General features: G+C 51.8%; 2 protein-coding genes across 12 annotated transcripts in view; one reads left to right on the top strand and one right to left on the bottom strand.

The window, feature by feature from the left end:
- The window catches only part of MGLL (monoglyceride lipase), a 115301-nt gene extending 110728 nt beyond the window's left edge, over positions 1 to 4573 (top strand). For all 6 annotated transcript variants that reach the window (XM_074878799.1, XM_074878793.1, XM_074878794.1 and 3 more), the window contains one exon: positions 845 to 4573. In XM_074878799.1, the coding sequence (XP_074734900.1) occupies positions 845 to 970 (126 nt within the window). In that variant the 3' untranslated portion in view covers positions 971 to 4573. The remainder of the gene's footprint in view (positions 1 to 844) is intronic.
- ABTB1 (ankyrin repeat and BTB domain containing 1) overlaps positions 1 to 18030 on the bottom strand; it is a 58150-nt gene that overhangs the window by 18918 nt on the left and 21202 nt on the right. For 5 of the 6 annotated variants that reach the window (XM_074878789.1, XM_074878792.1, XM_074878787.1 and 2 more), the window contains 2 exons: positions 15970 to 16170; positions 10354 to 10450 (listed from right to left, as the gene is read on the bottom strand). In XM_074878789.1, the coding sequence (XP_074734890.1) occupies positions 10354 to 10450; positions 15970 to 16170 (298 nt within the window). Of the gene's footprint in view, positions 1 to 10353; positions 10451 to 10849; positions 14185 to 15969; positions 16171 to 18030 lie in introns of those variants that run through there. The other variant, XM_074878791.1, reaches the window with a different exon arrangement.

An 18030-nucleotide genomic window follows, 5' to 3' on the forward strand; every position in this document is an offset into this window, starting at 1 on the left:
ATTGGTGAGACCGAGCAGGTCACAGCCCCTTTCCCTGGGAGGTGGCCCAAGTGCAGCCCTCCCTGGGCACAGTGTGGTGGCCTCTCACCAGCTGCAACCAGTCTCAAGACCTGACCCAGCAGTGGCTGTGTACCTGGAGGGTCTCGTGGACGTGATGCAGCTTGATGTAGCAGTAGGGTGAGGCTCATAAGCAGGTAAAGTGCTGACCCCAAAAGCCCTTCTGGACAACGCCAACTGTGTGAGCACCAACCATACCTCACGCCCCAGCATGTAAAGGTACAGGGAGGGCCCTTCCAAAGTGCCCCGCAACAAAAGCCACTTCACATCTGCTCATTTCAAGAGAGCCACAGCTGATTAACCAATTGTTAGCACATGAATGAGCCTGAAAGAGAGACAGGGAGACCAAGGGAAAGCTTTTGTCATTGGAAAAATAACTGGATAGTTTGGGCATAAAAGGAGTAAAATTGCACAAAGCATGATGGGAACATCCCCCATTGTCCTTTAAACTCCAAGGGCATGATAAGTATTTCCTCCTTCTTGGTAGGATAAGAAGCAAGAAATAGATGGGGCTGGGACATGATTATCTTCCTGAAGGGCAGCAGGGCGCCTGGGTAAGGCACGGACACCAAGCTGCAATGCCAATGCCTTCCTGCTTGCAGAGGGCCGGCATTGCCACTGGCATCTCTTTGATTTCATAACCTGCCACATCTAGGACAGAAGCCTGACGAGGTGTGGGCAGGACGTGTTGGACCTGTGGGTGTTGATGAGAGGGGACTGAAGACTGGTTTGTTCACGCAGATTTTTTTTTTTCCTGTGCTAATCTCCACTCTCTCCCTGGTTGCAGGTGTATGAGGAAGCCTATCATGCCCTCCACAAAGAGCTGCCTGAGGTCTCTACCTCTGTCTTCACAGAAATACTAACATGGATTGGCCAGAAGGTCTCAGCAGCTGGGGAAACCAGCCATACTTAAGAGCAATTGGTTTTGCAGCTCTTACCGGGGTTTTCTGGGAATAGATGCTTTTCTTAATAGAAGTCTCTCTGAAAAAGATAAGGGAAGGTGGGGGGAGAGGCAAAGGGTGGGGCATTTTACATTTGCTGATGTAAATGGCCATTACTCTACTCTGGAGAAGAATTGATGGCTGTGGGAGCAGCCCTCAAAGCTTTCCAGACCGGGTGACTTTACTGAAATGCCCCTCACACACCAAACTTCCCCCACCACTCCCCCTTCTCTGCTTGCGCTGGGGTGACAGGGGTGTATTTATACTGCAATAATTTTTGGTATGTTAAAGAAGTCAGTATCTTCCACTTCATGGTTTTGATTCCAGGTGCATACAGGCCCTTCCCTATCCCCACCATCCAGGACCTTAAAAGCCCTGGTCCTTGAGAGGAGAGCAGTAACAAACATGCTGGGTAACGAGGAGAGGCTAAAGATGGAGCTGACAGCTCCCTGGAGGTGAAAGGCTGGTTTTCAAGGTCAGACCCCTTTGGATACGGCCCTTTTTAAACAGGCCGGACCGGCGGAGGCCATAAAGACAGCTTCCCCCACCACCCTGCACAGCCTCGGTGAGTTTGCACTCGGCGAAAGCGTGTTGAACAGCTCTTTACTTTTCATCATCAGAGCAGGATCCCAGCGGGGAGAGGACGAATGTGGAATCAAACCCACTTAGCACATTCAAAAACCATGCTTTTCCCAATGCCAAACCTCATCTCTTCTGTAAAATGAACTATTATGTAAATATTCCTAGGGGCTGCTTTTTTTCCTTCCCTTTTTTTCCCCCCCTTTTTTTTATTCTTTTGAAATTAATCATTTGCTCTACTGAAACTGAAAAAGCAAAGTCAAAGTTATAAGAGAATATAGTAATATAATATATGATGTATATAGAGGTGACTGGGAGCTGGGGAAGAAGTGGGAGAAGAGTCTAAAGAAGGGGTTAATTGTTCTTTCTCCTGGCAAGGAATAATGTTGTCCTACCGGGATCCAGTCCTCTCACCATAACTTTACAGTCATAATCTGTTGTTTTCCTTCATCAGTTGGAAAATGTCCTGAAAATAATGCTAGAGAGAAGCACAGAGCATCTGGTGGGTGGGGATTAGCAGTGGGTGTCCTCATGGTCCACCGGTTTAGCAGGAGACCCACAGCGTGAACAGAGATCCCAGCGTGAAGCTGGCCCCGGTCTCTCCTAACGAGCACAACCCCCTCGGGCAGATCCGTGAGCTGAGGGGCCGAGCTCACCCCTTTGGGCCCCGTGGGGAGCCGAGGGCAGAGAACAGGGTGCAGTCAGCCGTCCGGCATCTGCCTTGCTGCACCGGGGAACCTAGGCTGCCGGGGAGGAGCCTGTGGCCTGGTGCCGGGGTGCAGACAAGCCAAATCCTGGAGCTGCTCGGCTCTGTGGTGGCAGCAGGGTGAAAGCAAAGACTTTAGGGCCAGTTGTGGAGCAGAGGTGTTGCACGGATACAGCAGAAGCTGCGCAGTGAGCACAGCCTGGCCGCGCGGGTCACCTTGTCCAAGGGGGTGGCCCTATTTCTGAAGACTCTTCTTGGCACGAGCCAAAGGGAAGGGGTTTAATCTGCACCTCTCCCTCCAGTTTTGCAAGAAGAAAACACCTGCAAATGTTGCACCATGAGAGCGGGGCACCTCCCCCAGTGACAAAGCAGCCCCCTCACTGCCCTCCCTGGCAGCACTGGGAGCCCTGAGCCGCTGTCACCAGGGCTGGATCCCACCTGCGACAGCTGTGGGGGGGTCACCCACCTCTCCTCCCTTTGAAATCAGTTCTGGTAAGATTCAGGAAAGGGACCTCTGTGCAATAACACTCAGAATCAGGGCTCAGTCCTGCTCGGATGAAGGATGTGTAGACGCAGGTTATGGCCTTGTAACTGCCCGAAGGGGCCCGGGTCAGGAAAGCTCTTTTGTACAGGTTGATCCAGGCACTTTCACACTTGTATTTTCTTGCCTCTAAAGAGAGGAATGCGCTGTCATTCTCTCAGCAACACCAGCTTTGGATTCAAATACAATTCCAGTGCAATCAGCTGTGCTCACCAGCCCCTGCTAAACCTTTGGTGACACTTGCTGTGGGAAGGAGGCGATGCACAGGCCCTGCTCTGCATCATCCAGCAGCCTGGCTTGTTGCAATTTCCATTCCCTGAGCGAGATCCCTCCTTGCCAGATGCTGCTGGGGAAAGACAGCAAGAAGAGAAACACCACAGTGGTGAAAAACCTCACCCGCTTCTTCAACTGGAAGGGGAATCAAGTAGGTGCGATCCAGTGGTGACAGATGTTGCGGGAGTAGGAGCAAGATGATAACTTAAGGATGGGATTTTTGAAAGCACTTTTCCCGAGGAAGTCAGGAGGAGTTAATCAATGCTCACTCACATTCTTTACATCCCTTCCCAAAATGACAAGCACTTTGTGGGGGGGAGGGAAGTGACCCTCCAGCAGGAAGGTCAGAGCCCGTCTGCTCCCTCAAACCTGGCTTCAGGCAGAGGAAGGTCCGTGGTCAGTGCCTTTGCTCAAATGTGTCCTTTCACCCCAGAAACATCTGCAGCTCAGCAGAAATAAAAGGAAACCAATTACATTGATCTGGGGGAGACTTGTCCCTCTGCCTAGCTAAGCTCAGCAGTGGCATGTGGTCTGGGGAAGCTGTGTTTGCAAATCAGGTTAACAAACAAAAAGTTGAAAGAACAACAAGAACAAAAAAGCCAAATAAGCCCCAAGCCCTGGCACAGCAGCGTTTATTGCCACCCTCAGCCAGTTTTCTGAAGAGTTATCTTCTGGGGAAATTAACACAGGGAAACCTACCCAAAAAAAGCCCCAAAGGCTGCGGTAGCACCCGCCTCCAGGCCGGCTGCCGAGCCCTGTGCAGGTGGGGAAATGGGTGCAGAGGGAAGGAGCCAGGAGCAGATCAGTCCCGGTCACTTGAGATGCTGATTTGCACCAGCTGCACCCAGCCTGCGCAGTTCAGCTCTCACTGCTGTTGCTGATCCCTTACTCTGCCTGTAAGCTACTTTATATTGACCCAGTTAGGTTTCACCATGGCCCGGAGGAATTCTTCCTTCGCTGCCCAGATTAGTCATGAGTAGAGCTGCTGCCAAGGGAAATGTAATTAAACTCCATTTTCAAGCGGCAGGTACCATCTGCAGGGAGCACAGCTGCCCTTACGAACGATGCTGTGCGGGGCCACTCCAGAGACTGCTCTGCCTCTGAGAATAGGTGGCACTCACGACTGAGCAATAGCGATGTGTAACTACTGTATATCTCACCACCTGTAGCACTGAGACCGTTCCCCACTGCCTAACCCACAACATTTTCTATTTAGCCTGTTCTTTTTATATCACTCACCTCAGCACACTGCCAGCACAAACCCGTTGAGATCACATTTAATTTTCCAAGTGATTTCTGAGCTTGTCTCTCTTGTTGTGTTCCAGTTCAATAAAATACACTTATATATATATATACATATATAAAAACATATATACATACACATGTATTTTCAGTGGGAAAAACCATATACGAGTTTAAGATTCTTAAAGGAATACAATGTATATTGCAACTAATAATAAAGTTATGTTTTCTGAACAGAGCGCATTTGAGGGCATCACTGGTGACTGCCGTCCCTCCCGAGGGTGAGATGGGAAAGGTGAGGAGGTATTAAATTGCTGTTCAGCTTGTGGAGGAGGGGGCTGTGGCCCCTTGATGCTGCCAAATTGCCGTTGTGGATGGTGTCTGCTCCCCAGCTGCTGCGGACTGGAGGTCTGGGGGCAGCCCAGCCTCATGGAGGCCTGAGGTTCCCTTTCTGCTTCAAGCTCAGCTTTTTGGAAAGCCCTGAAATCCACAGCCTCAGGCCAGTATTTGCTATAGCCCAATAAAAAATCAGCTTGGGGCAATGCAGGTGTAAGATGTCTTTAAAGTCTTACTTTGACCCAGCAGGGCTCTCTGTCTGGGTAATCCCAAGGACAGCCAGCTCTACCCTCCCCGCAGTCAAAGCTTGCTTTTTTAAAATTGTAACTGAGGTGCTAACTTTACGAAAAAAGAATAGAAAAAAAAAAAATTCCTTGACCCAAATGCTTCCCCCACCCCAGATGAACCAGCAGTCTGGAGCCAGTGGAGGAGCCTGGAGTACCAGGCAAGCTCAGCCTGCTTCGAGACCTGGTTCCCATGCTTTTACAAGCCTGTTAAAATATTATGTTGGTCCTGAACTGCACCCAACTCAAACAGGAAGCATCTGCACCGCAGCCAGGAGCAGCAGCCATTTAAATCCTACCTTTTGCCCCCAGCTGTGACTGCAGAGAAGGCTGGGGCGAGGGTTTGCTGCTCTCTGAGCTCCCCAGCAGTGCCCAGGAGCTGTAAGCGCCCCTGGCTTATCCAAGCCCAGAGCTCTGCTGTTGGGGGGCCCCACGCTGCAGAAATGTCTCCCCTGCCTGAGACCCAGCCACAGGGTTCCCTCCTGCCTCCCTCCCTGGGCAGAGGTCAGGACGAGCTGCTGCGTTTGCCAGGGCTCCCCACCCCAAAACGGGGGACAACTACTGCAGCAGGGGACGGATGGGACGGCAGGTCCACACCCTCTGCCCAGAGCCATTAGCAGCACCAGACCCAACCTGCAACCTCCAGCAACTCATTTCATCCTCCTCGTGCCTCGAATCACTCAATCAAGAGAACAACATTCTCTTCCCGCAGCCCCGTGCGGGCTGTACGTCTGCTCACACCCGGCTCGCCGGGTCAGAACCTCCGGCCGAGGACTTTGATGCACACCACCACAGAGAGCAGAGCCGGGGCTTTTTGCTGAGCCGTGGGCACGCGTGATAGTAAGGAACATCATTAGTAACAAGATTTGCTTTAATACCAGCAAGTCCCCGGCTCTTTCCCCTGGTATTTTAGCAGCTCATTAAGCTCCTCGCAGCTTTGAGGGCCACTGCAGGGCGCAGACCACCGTGCTGGGAGAGGGAGCAGCCCAGGAGGGAGGGGATGGTCCCGTGCAAGCCCAGGAGCAGCACTGGCCCAAAGCAGCTGGCAGTGCAGTTTTCCCAGTGTCACCACCCGGTGCCCGGCGAGCTGCCACAGCCACAGGTGGCCTTTCTGTTTTTAGCATGTGCTTCTATTCTGATCCTGCCAGTCTGCGGGAACCGTGAAGCTTTTTGCCTTTTTCTCTTCCCCCAGCCTGTGCTCGTGTTACCCAAAGCTGGCACTGGGGGTTGGTGCAAGGTGGGGACCAGCTGATGGTAAAGCAGAAGCCAGAGCAGTGCCGTGGGGGGAGCGGGGGGAAAGGGAGCTCCTCTCCAGCCACCCTGGCAGGGACAGGCAGCCACCCTCCACCACGGGGACACGGGACGAGAGGTGTCACACTTGGTCATGATGCTGCAGGGACCGCACCTCTGTCAGACACCTCAGACCACAAAGCCTGTGACCTGGGCCAAGCTCAGGCACCAGAAAAGAGCCAAATGCTGCAGCTTCAGGGAGCAGTGAGGAATTTTAACTCAGAAGATCTGCTCAGCATATAAACCGGCTGCGCTTTGGTTGCATTTGCCACCAGGAAAGGGTTAAGCAGGGGATTCACAGACCATCGGAGCTGTAATTCACTCCAGAGCTGCTGGTGGGGTTGAGCAGGGACTTGCAGCTCTGGCTGCCACCTGCAGCCTCGGGCATTTCTCCATCTCAGGGAAAGAGGGATGGAGCTGAGGGGGTGGCTCAGGTGCATCAGAGACCGCCTGCTGCCGCTGCTCCTGCTCTATCCAGGCTCTCAAAAGTGGGGTTATTTTGAGCAGCCGTTTGCTCTTCTCTCCACACACGAGCACAAGTCACCTCCTCTGCACGCAGAAACAGGCCAACGCTCTCCAGCTCATCAGTCTGTGGTGCTCCTTCTCCATCCGGCGGGGAAGCTGCTGATGTGGAGCTACCACTCACCTTCCTGCTGCTCTCCCAACAACTGCCTTATTAAACCAAACAGCCACATCTGTGAGCAAACACTGCAGAGCCTGCATCTCCCAGTAGCCAAACAACCAGCCCTCCTGTGGCCACCACACCTCCAGAGGGAGGGACACAGGATTAATTTGCCTTCCCCCAGGAGGAAACTCTTCAGTGGATGGAAACATTCCAGGAATTCAGATGAAAAACAATTCCTAAGAGGTCAATTAAGAGTTTGGATGGATCGCGTGGTATGTGCTGATGCCTAACCAGGGGAAACTTGGCAAAGAGTTTTCTTTGGCTCTGCTTGGCCTTGGGGGGAGCCGAGGGGAGGGCAAGATGTCCAGCACGGAAACCACTTGTCTTGTAAGAAAACACACAGAGATGAGAACGGCAGAGGCAAAGCAACGGCAGCTCGGGCACAAAGGACGAGCGCTACCTTCACTGCATCAGTTCATAACGAAAGCCAAGCAAGCCCCTGCCAGGCCATGCCATGAGGCAGAGCCCAGGAAAAGCAGAGCTTTCCAGCCTTGCCAGGGTCAGCAGCCTTTGTATGAGAATCACGCCTTCATTTAGATGTAAAACCATGCAATAGCAACACCAGCAAAGCTCTCCTCAGGCCAGCACAGGGAACCCTGGAACAGGAGATATCCACTGCTGAAAATAAACAACTCCCATCCAGAGAACAAAAAAACCAATCCTTTTTTCCCTCATGCTGGTCTGCAGGGTCAGCTCCGTGCTGCAGTGACAGCGAGAAGCCACCTGCCCACGGCACAGGACAGAGCCCTTGTGTTCGCTGTATCCAAAGCCCCGATGGCGCTAAGCTTCCAGGGCTCACCCTGTGCACTTTTAACACCAAGTCCTCTCTTCCTGTGCCAAGCGGATGTACAACCCCTGCTGCAGCTGCTCTGCACCAAAACCCAGCCCAGGGGCACTTGTGTGATTCTTGGATCCCCAGTAAACGCCGACCTTCACATGCAAGACTGATCCTCCCCGTTACCGCTGCCAGCACTGCGAGCACTGCAGCTAGCAGAGCAAGAGAAGTACTTGCCCCTCGTGCTTTCAGACCTGGAAGACTGTTGTTTAATTGCAGGCATGACTGGAAAAGGTCACGTAAAATCAGGAAACAAGCAATACCATCTCCACCAGCCCCGCGGGGGGAAGGAGCGGTCACCCCAGGAGCAGCGTGGCCAGAGCCAGCACCTCAAACGGCTTTGAAGAGGCTGTGCCCGACAGGCACTCGGACCAGAGAAACAGCACGGCAGGAAAAGCTTTCTGGACAACTTGCCTGAACCATTTTCAGCTTCTCAATGAGAGCCTTTGGGAAAGGGAAGGAGATTGAATTTGCCGCCAACAAACTTGTTTTAAAACTCGTGGATAAAAAGTTCAGTTTTAGAGCCAGAGAGGAGGGGGGTGGAAGGAGCTCTAGAGAGCAGATTGCTGGCTCCCGTTATGGAAGCAAGCTTAATAAAATTCATAGAAATATTGGTGGTTCTGCTATGCTGTGCCAAGAATGTGTTAGAATAAAACCTTCTGAGCAGAAGGGAGAGATATAATGTCATCTTAGCCTTGATATGAAAGATCAGCCTTCACCTCCTAAAGCATATCTCAAGGAACAGTAACTAACACGTTTCCTCGCCTTCCCTCTGGAGCAGGGCTCTGCACAGCCTCGCCTGCACTTCATCACTGTCACAGCCTTGTACGAATGGTACAAGGACGAGCCCACCTCACAAAGAAGTGATCAGATAAAAGAATAAAGAGGGAGGCATTTTTTCTCACAGGGGTTTTAAAGACATCCCAGTGCAACACAGACCAGCTGATTCCTCCATGGGAAGCCAACCCCACCCTGCCCTGAGCCCGCGTACGAGCGCATCTGGCCACGCCGCAGCGCTCACTTCACCGCCCTCCTTCCTCACCCACCAAACCACAGCAACAGCCCTGGTTTTGCCATAGCAGCAAACAGAGCAGGGAGCAAAAATGGGCCCACTGGCAGGGAGCTGCAGTCAAGAGGGAGCAGATCTCACTTTCCAATCCTGCTCTCCTTCCCCTCGAGCTTGCTCTGCCAGTAACAGAAGGAGGGAGAGGAAAGCTTTCTCAGAGCTTATTTTGAGAACTGAGCAGCCAGACCCTTGGGACCAGAGCTAGCTCTTTGCATGGCACTGGTCCTTTCCCAAGGCTTTCTTTAGTCTCCTGAAATGCCCTTCAAGCCTTGCCCTGAACTCACAGGCTCACAAAGTTAACCACAACTAGGAAAAGCAGAAGGCTTGCACGCCCTTGTCCCCCTCCCCAGACGCTCATCACACACAGCTTGAAGCTTGTAGCTTGGCTTTGGCCTCAAGGGTCTGCATGTCCATAGCTGCACCCAAACGTGTCTGCTGTCCCCTAATTAATAATCTGCCTCTTTCCAGCCCTTGTCTTGGGTTATTGCCAATAATCCACCTCTGATTTCCAACCTAAAGCCCTAGAAACCATCTGTAACCCTAGAAAAGGAGTTCTCTGCCCTTCTCCCTCAGCACTTCTTCAAGGCAGGCAGCAACCCCAGCAGAGCCAGCACCTTTATTACAAACAGGCCCTGACTGACAATTTTCCAGCGTGGCCTCTCATATCTGAATACATTTGTTATATCAAATCTGATTTAGCTTAGAAGGTAAAACAAAAACCTGCTCTGCCAGCAGACGCATCCCCTGTGAGCAGAGTGCCAAGCCAAAGCCTTGATTTCCCATCACCAGCCCCAGCGAGGCTCATTCATCCCCGGGGGCTGAGCACACACAGTTCCCCAGGCTGTGACGGGCTTCGCCAGGCTGCCCACAGCCAGAGAGAGAAAAACTCAGCGTCGCCCCAAGCAGACGAGTCTGTCGAGGCGCAGCGACTGCGAGCTGTTACGTGGGAAGGTGCCAGTTTGACCATGACTGTACCAACATGAACAGCTCAAGCCTCTTGAAGAGGCTCATCGTTTACTCTGGGCTCTCTCCTTGCAAGCACTGTTTGCTGAGTCCCAAAAGCCTCCCAAGTGCTCAAACTTTTCCAAGCCCAGCCCCTCCCTTCAGCAGCATTAGTCATTCAGATGCTATTAGTATCCCCCCCCAAAAAAACCTGCACGTTCCTACACAGAGCGACAGGGACAAGCTTGGATCCTCGTTCCCTGAGTGCTGGTCACGCTCTGCAGTCAACAGGGGCTGCACATGAGCAGCTCGGTTATTGTCACCAAAATTATTTTAGCTCCCCAGACATACAAGGAGGCAGAAGAGAAAATAAGTGTCTGTGTCCTCAGAGAGAAGAGGAAGGACTGCCCAGGCACTCCAGCAGACTCAAGGTTTTGGGGAAAACACAGAGGCTCCAGGCATGCACTGAGCAAGTGAGAGTAGTTAAGCAGAGAGGCTGAGAAATCCCCATCCCTGGATTTAACGGAGTCAGTGATGAGAGGCACAGAGTGACAAGAAGAGGGAGGGACAACTCACCTGCCAGGGGCTGCCCAGAGCAACTTTCCAGGATAAACATCACCATCACCAGCTGACCCAGCCTGTGCCACGGGGCTGCTCCTGAGGCAGAATAATCCTGGGAGAAAAAAAAACAGTCAGTGCTTCACACCCAGGGTCTGGCAGGGCCACAGGAAGGGGTCACCAAGAGAGGAGAGCAGTGTCGTGCGTCCCTCCCTGCTTGGAAGCCAGGTAGTGCAGAGCCAGCCCTTGGCCCAGGTGTGGGAAAAGCAGCTGAGGGAGCACTGAGTCCTTCCAGAAAGAAAGCCACGCTGATGTCAGTTGGGAACGAAGAGGCCACAGCAGGAACAGATGTAGTGAAATATACTATTTTATTGCTGCACACATGCTTACACATTTCTTCTTAAATATAATGTTGCTCTGATAAATTTTACAGTCGTCTTAATTCAACATGTGGCTAGTAGTAAATAAAAAGGACAGAGGCAACAGAACACAAAAAGGACACTGGCAACAGAAGAAAAATCAAAAGGTTTTTATTTTGTGATAAAAGTATTTGCAGCAAGAATAAAGTGAATTCAAATCTAAGTTTTGACTGGGCTCACCTTAATTGGAGAGCTTGCCTGCATGCTGACCATCTGCTTACGCACACTTTTGGTAGCCCTGTTTCGCCAAAAGGGATGGGGGGGGTAAAGGACCCCGTGTCACGGCACAATCTGACGGGCCTCACGGATGTGACCACTACAAGCACGCGGCCAGACAAGGCATCTGCTGGGCAGCGCCCGTGGAACTGCGTTAGTGGGGAGGCAGAGGGAGAGGCCAGGCCGACCTTTCCTCCCACGTGTACAGCCACAGCCTCGCTTGTTCCACGCTTCAGGATGTGGGAATGGAATTATTCACGAGCAGCTGTATGGAAAAGGCTTCCCAGCACCGCTGCCCCCCCTCTGCCTTCCTCCCGCTTTGCCCACTACCAGTGCCCATCTGTTCAGCAGCCCAGGCATCTGCAGAGAAAAGCATCAGCACATTCCTCAGGGATCCTGCTTCTGCATCTCGCTGAGCACAAGGGGAAGGCAAAGGCCACGTTCTGTCCTCCGGTGGCTCGGTGCAGGGCTGTCACAACCGCTGCTGTGGAGAGACGACGACTAAGGTGTCAGATGCGGAATTTACACAGGAGGAGCAGAGGGGATGTGATAAACTAAACACCCAGCTTATGTTCAGTGTCATCTTCAGCCGTACAGGGCGGGGAAACAGGGGAACTGAACCAGCTGGGTTAAGCTTTTGGTTTCTGTAGCAGGCTTTCATGAACCTGACACTCCACTGAGCAAGAAAACAAAGCAGTTCTGCTTTCACCTTCCTTTCTCCAAAATATATGGGACTTCATATTAAAGCTTTCTCAATAGCTCTTCCCCTCCTCAAGTTTACTGAGATGCTTTTGTCAGTTCAAGTTGTGCTGGACTCTCTTTGGTGGTCCTGGCAAAGCCACACTGAGCTCAGAGATGGACATGGAGGCACATTCCACCAATCACACGACAAACACACATCTCCTCTCCATGTCAGCACCCCAAACAGAAGCACCCTGCTGCTGCTCCCTGCTCCCACACAGCAACACACCGCTGCAGGGACACCTCCTCGGCCCTCACCCGAACGCGGCCGCAGAAAACAAACCACCAGAACTCACATTTCTCACAAGCGTTTTGAAGCAGAATTGAAGCACGCTCTGCCTGAACAGCCCTGCTGCCACCATTCCCTACCCCAGAGACACCAGTTAAACACAGAGGACAAAGTGCACAAGCATTCGGGGTTCAGTTATGTCAGTGCACCTCATTCCTGCTCCCCCAGCTCTGTCCCCAGCTTCTGTTAAGCGCAACTCAATCTTGATACATGATTTTGCCAAAGCCCAGCTTCTCTCGGGTACAGCTGCCAAACCCCAGGGCCCCCTCCTCAGTGCAACCAGACCAAGCCTGCCCGGCGCAGGCGGTGCCCAAAGCCTGCCCGTGTACCCCCAAGCAGCTCCAACACGCGCCAGGTACAGGCAGATGCTCTGAGCAGGGGCTGCAGTTCTCACGTGGTGTGGGAACACCAGTCTCTCACCTCATGAGATTAGCGAGGAAGAGAAACCCATCCTCCCAAGTACAGCCACAGCTGAAGCAAGTCCCCGCCAAATGCTGGATCTCCAATGTCTTCCCTTATCCAAGGGAAGCACCACCACCATTACAGAAAACAACACCCTGGAGCTGCAGGGGATCCGTGCCCAGCTCCCACCTCAAGCAATAAAAACACACCTGACACAGCTTATTTCAAGCTCTTGCCTCACAAAGTGACCGGAGTGACGATATGCATTAGGGACAGCAGCCCACTGCCCGGGCAAGATCCTCTGTGTGCTTCACACAACGCCCCTGCTCCCTCCCTACTCGCAGCACAGCAAAGTACACCCAGCCCATGCCCCGGGGATCTGAGACTCTCCGAACCTGTCACCCTGGAGATGAACAGCTCCGAGGGCAGCCTATGTGGCAAGGGGTATCGCCTGCTGATTAGTGCCAAGCAGAAAGAACATCATTACCCTCATTAGGAGTCTAGGGAGACAACACGAGATATCACGACCTACTGCAGAACACTGATTCAGAAACATTCATTAGTACAAACAGTGAATTTCCTGGAGAACACTGCAGCTACAAGGCTCAAGGCTGAGCAAAGCCAGAACGTCGATGAGTGGGACAGCTGCCCTGCAAGAGACACAAAAGGCCCCTTTTCCTTCTAAAACGGTTTGTGGTGACCCCTCCTCCCTGACCCAGGGAGTCTGTTTTGCTCTACCACAGTGGACAAAAAGAAAGGGAAAAGTGCTGTTTCCAAGAAGGTGTTTCCTTCCCCTGTTAGGAAGAAAAGGGGTGCTCTCCTTTTTTTCATGCATTGAAAGCAACTGCTTTCTAAGAATGGAAGGACTCTGGTCTCCACTGCATTGCCAAAGACATTTGTTCAGAAAGCAAAGCTTTTAAATTCTGAGCACTTCAAAGCAACGAAAAGCTAGGGAAGACCCGGAAACCACTTTGGTTCTTTTCATCTAAGAACTAGAATAGCAGGTGAAGACAGTGCCTTCCACACAGCCAAGCACTCCTGCGTCCCTGCTGGGGAAGCACTGCCCACCTTTGCCAATCTTGTAACGCTGGCCATGAAAGAAAGGCCACCTCCCTTCCAATATACTTATTTGGAGAGTTTAATCCAGTTTTCTTCCTCTGACGGTGGCAATTCAACAATATCCTGGGATGAACCAGTTTCAGAAGTGTGTTGTTGGGCAACAGAACAGGATGTGTGTCCTAACACCTGGCAAGTCCCCCAGAGCAGCTCCCTGACCACCCCCAACAGCTCGCAGCCTCCTGTCCGCCTTGTATCCTACAAAGGAGCAGCTACTGATTTGGGCTGAGCTTTGGGAGCTACTTCTGAAAGGAGAAACAAAAAACAGATTAAAACCAAACACAAACCAGACATGCAAATGTCCAGACATAAATAAATTAAAAAGAAACCATGCCTGAAAGTGGTTGGGGAGGACAAAGAAGGGGAAGAGAGACATTCAGAGACTCGGATGTTCTTGCGCTCCGAGCCAACCCAGCGGGAGCTGCACAGGCTGCATACGACAGGCAGGGTTTGCACACATCAGCACTCAAGCCCTATACTGGCCAGGAGGTTTTCCAGAGCTTCAAGTTTCTGGTTGGCTTCCTCGATGGCACTGTAAGTCTGCACATTGCTGGTGATATGGAAGCGGATGTCATCGACCAGAGGAATGGAGTCAGTCTCCTGCCGTTCCTCCACAGCCTCCGCGTTCTCCTTCACGGCAGCCACAAACTCCTCCAACTCCACCAGCTGGACGGGGTGGACAAGAGAACCGTTAGGGAAGACATGATGATGGGTAAGGGGATGTAAAGGGTTGGGATAATGGGCTCAGTCACTGTTGAGGGATCCCAGAGAAGAAAAGGCAATGCTAAGGGTAGATGGGAGACCCAAAACTTGCTGTCTCCTACAGACCCCGCTTGGAGAGGCATCCTGCCATTCCTCTCAAGGAGGTAGTAACACCCCAGCAATCAGTGGTCACAACTGTAAGCAATCTGCACTTCGAGGAGTGCACTGTAACACCCGCTAACTAAGCATCCATGGTTCTGGTATTGGGGCACATGAATATACACAATATTGCCCCCCGAAAGGCTCCCCAGCAAGAACCAGGAGATGCTGCCAAACACTTTTGGGAAACATCCTGCAACAAGCAAGACAGAGGCTGCTCGTGCCCAGCGCGGACCCAGCAGCCACAGCTGACTCTACCCCTGCCACGGCGCTCAGCCCCACCGCCACCAGCCCCTCAGCAGATCACAGCAAGGCAGCTGCTCTGTTCTGTGCCCAGCCTGACAGAATCAGGTCACCCATGAATGATTTTTGCATCAAGTTCCCCAGGAACATGTGGCATGCTGAAGGGTGAGAGGCAGCTTCAGTCTGTCTACGCCACTAAACCGCGCCTGGGCACGGCGGGTTGCTGAACCCTGCTCTGTGCTGCACACGCTGCCAAAATCTCTCCCCGTTGCCAGCATCGGTGCCTCGCCACAAGACACTGGCAGCTGCTGATGTCTGAACAGCTGGGGTGGCTCCGTTTGTGCCGAAACCCTTAGGGAGGCACGTTGCCAGTGCTGGGTTCGAGGACTCCCACTCAGGGAAGGGGAACGCAACCTTGCACCATTACTGCTTGGGATATCCATCAGCTTTCAAACCAAATCCCTTTTTCAGAAGCCAGAATCTGGGTGCATGCTGATGTGTCTATCATCTCCAAGCTATACACTGAACAAAATAACAGCCCCGGAATCATTTCCTTCGCTATTTTCACATGCCAAAAAGAATTTCACACCTTTCAAGCTGCAGGTGAAAATGTTACATTCCCCTGTGAACTGTACAAGCCATTTATAAAAACCTCTGTTTCAGGAGAAAAACACCCCATAGATTCTAGTTTATCTTTCTGTGTGGCAACTTTCTCCATGAGTCCTGAAACTTATAATCATTCAGGATAACACTCAAATGGAGCCTCATAAAGAAAACTTCAGTGTTAGATTCATTACTTCTGGGTGTTCAACAGCCAAATTTCCCTTGTGAAAACCCCTACTGTTAGATTTGTCATCCTGGAGGAGAGTAGAGATCACATTGATTTTTCTTTTCTATAGCATTATGCCAGGAAGAACTCCCTGCAGCAAACACTGGAAAACATTTCCCACACAGAGCTCCCCTGCACACCCCACTAGGTTCTCCAGGCTGTAGCTGGCACATTCAGGCAACACCGTTGTTGCTCTGGGCATGATGGCTGAAAGCTCAGTGAAAGTCACCTGCCCATAGAACTTTTGGGGCAGGTTTTTCACCCCACAGTCCACAGGGATGTGCCACCAGCATCTGGCTTACTGCAGTGACACTGCACACACTCCTCATCCTCTGTCCTAACTCACCATGTGCTTTGCTACTTAATCGCTGCTCATTTTCAGGAAGCACATTAAAGCAGAGGGACCAACCACTTATTACAGACCAAAGCACAACCATTAACTCTTGTATCCGTGGCTCACTGTGCAGTTAAGGTTTACAGGCACATGTGGCAAGGGCCGTGGGGAGCGTATCTGGTACCTTCTCGATGATCTTCGCCATGTACTCCGTGCACTGGTCCTCCAGCCGGGTGAGCTGGAAGAGCTTTGCAATCCTCCAGATGCTGACGATGTTGTCCTCATCCAGGATCTGAGCTAAGGTCCTGCCGCAAAGGCGCTTCAGCCCGGGCAGCAGGTACATGTCTGCCACACACAGCACGTCGTAGGCGTTTTCCGGGGACAGCTGGCAATGGAAAGAGGGCAGTTACTGTCCAGCCCTACCCACTTCACTTGTCTCTGGCAAACCGCCTTTTTCTCTTGTGTTTCAGCAGATTCCCTAAAGCGTGCACTGGGCAAGCGTTAACGGTACTATTGAGAGACCCGAGCTCAATCTTCCAGGGCTAGGTCTTGAGTTTAAAATGCTGCAGAGGCAGCTTGCTCAGCACAAAGCAAGAAGTTTGCCGTGCTGCAGCTGACCTCTCTAGCTAAGCACAAAGCAACGCCAAAACACTGAAGTGCACCTGAAAGCTGGCTGCTAAGAGACGTGCAGTGTGGCAGCAGAAGGAGGCAGCTTCCACCAGAGGTACTGAAAGCCCTTCAAAGAGACAAACGGAACGGGCTGGCAGAACAGAGCACCCCATCCCCACTAGGACTTTTCCTCCCATTTATGTACCGCTGGACCCACACTTTGTGGAAAACGTGTAAAATTCTCTTAAGTTCCTTCCTCAAACTGACTCTGCTAACTCAGCCAGCACAAGCTCCCTGGCACAGGGATACATCCCAGGACAGAAAATTGAACCCCAAATAAACTGTAGCTGAGGCCCAACTGGTAAGGAACAGACTCTGCACATCAAATACTACTGGAGCTTTACCAGGCACTCAAACCAAACTAAATTCATGCACCAGATGCTCAAGCTTACACTGTTGTGAATGGCCTTTAACATTTTCAGGCTCTCGAGCTAGAGAATCACCCTCCAATTTCCCTCTTGGGTACTTTTGTTCCTTGCAAGTGATCTGAGGATAAAAAAATGCTGTAGATAATGTTGGAGACACCACCTCCAGCTTCACTCAGTCTCTTCCCCCTGGCTGGGCAAATCCTATTTTAGTCAGCCATCTGCGTCACTAACCTGGAGCTAGAGCCTCTCTCTGCACAGTTCTGTTCCTGCTAACGCGAAGTGCAAAGAGCACAGTTACCCACATTCCTTTTAACAGCAGATCTGCAGGATGCAGCATACCCTGGCTGTGGAGGAGGCGAGATCCCCTGCAGTTAGAGACCAAGTCACACAGGTCTAGACTGAGGAATGGTAACGCTGGTGCAGCGCAGTCCACTGCCCTGATAACTGGTCAGCAGCAAAACAAGTGATGTCCACATCTGCACACGTGGTTGCTCACTCTGACAACTGCAAAAGGCTGATTCTTTCTTCCCCTACAGCTGTCCACACCTGTGTTCGGAGAGACTACTCCCAGCAACTGTCTCAGCTGTGTAGCACCCTGCAACAGCTGTGCAGAAGGATGTGAGATGTATCAGAGGCATGTCGTGAGTGCTGTACTGCCACAGGGGTGTAACAAAGCTCTCGGGGTTGTTAATCAAGTGCTGCTTTGTCCTTTCATAAGCTCCAGGAACCTCATGAGTTGGAGGCGTTTGAGTCAGTAGTATTGATGGCAGCAGCTCCCAACTGCTCGATGGAGCACAAACCTGGCAAATGTTCCTCCAAAAGCTTCCCTTGAGTCCACACAAGTATTCTGATCAGCTACTTCTCTCTCTGCCTGGAACCCCTTCTGTCCTCTGCACACACTCTTCCTTCCAGCTGCAAGCACTGTCACTACTACATGGCAGAGACAGATAAATCCCTTGGAAAAAGAAATGTGGAATTGGGAGTGCTGACACTTGGCTAGGGAAACCCAGGGCAAGGAGAACACTCTGCATGTAAGTGTGGTACTTGAGCTATATTCCCATTTTCCTGACCATTTTTCCTGGTAGTTTTTCATGGCAGGTTGAACTCTCTGCAGAAGCTCGTATCTTGGCTGCTCAGTTTGAAATCCAAGCCAGTTTCTGGGGCAGCACCATTCTGCCTAGAAAACACACGAGCAAGATCCTTGCAAC

Source organism: Strix uralensis, chromosome 10 (genome assembly GCF_047716275.1).
Source record: "Strix uralensis isolate ZFMK-TIS-50842 chromosome 10, bStrUra1, whole genome shotgun sequence".
In the NCBI taxonomy this organism is placed as follows: Eukaryota; Metazoa; Chordata; class Aves; order Strigiformes; family Strigidae; genus Strix; species Strix uralensis.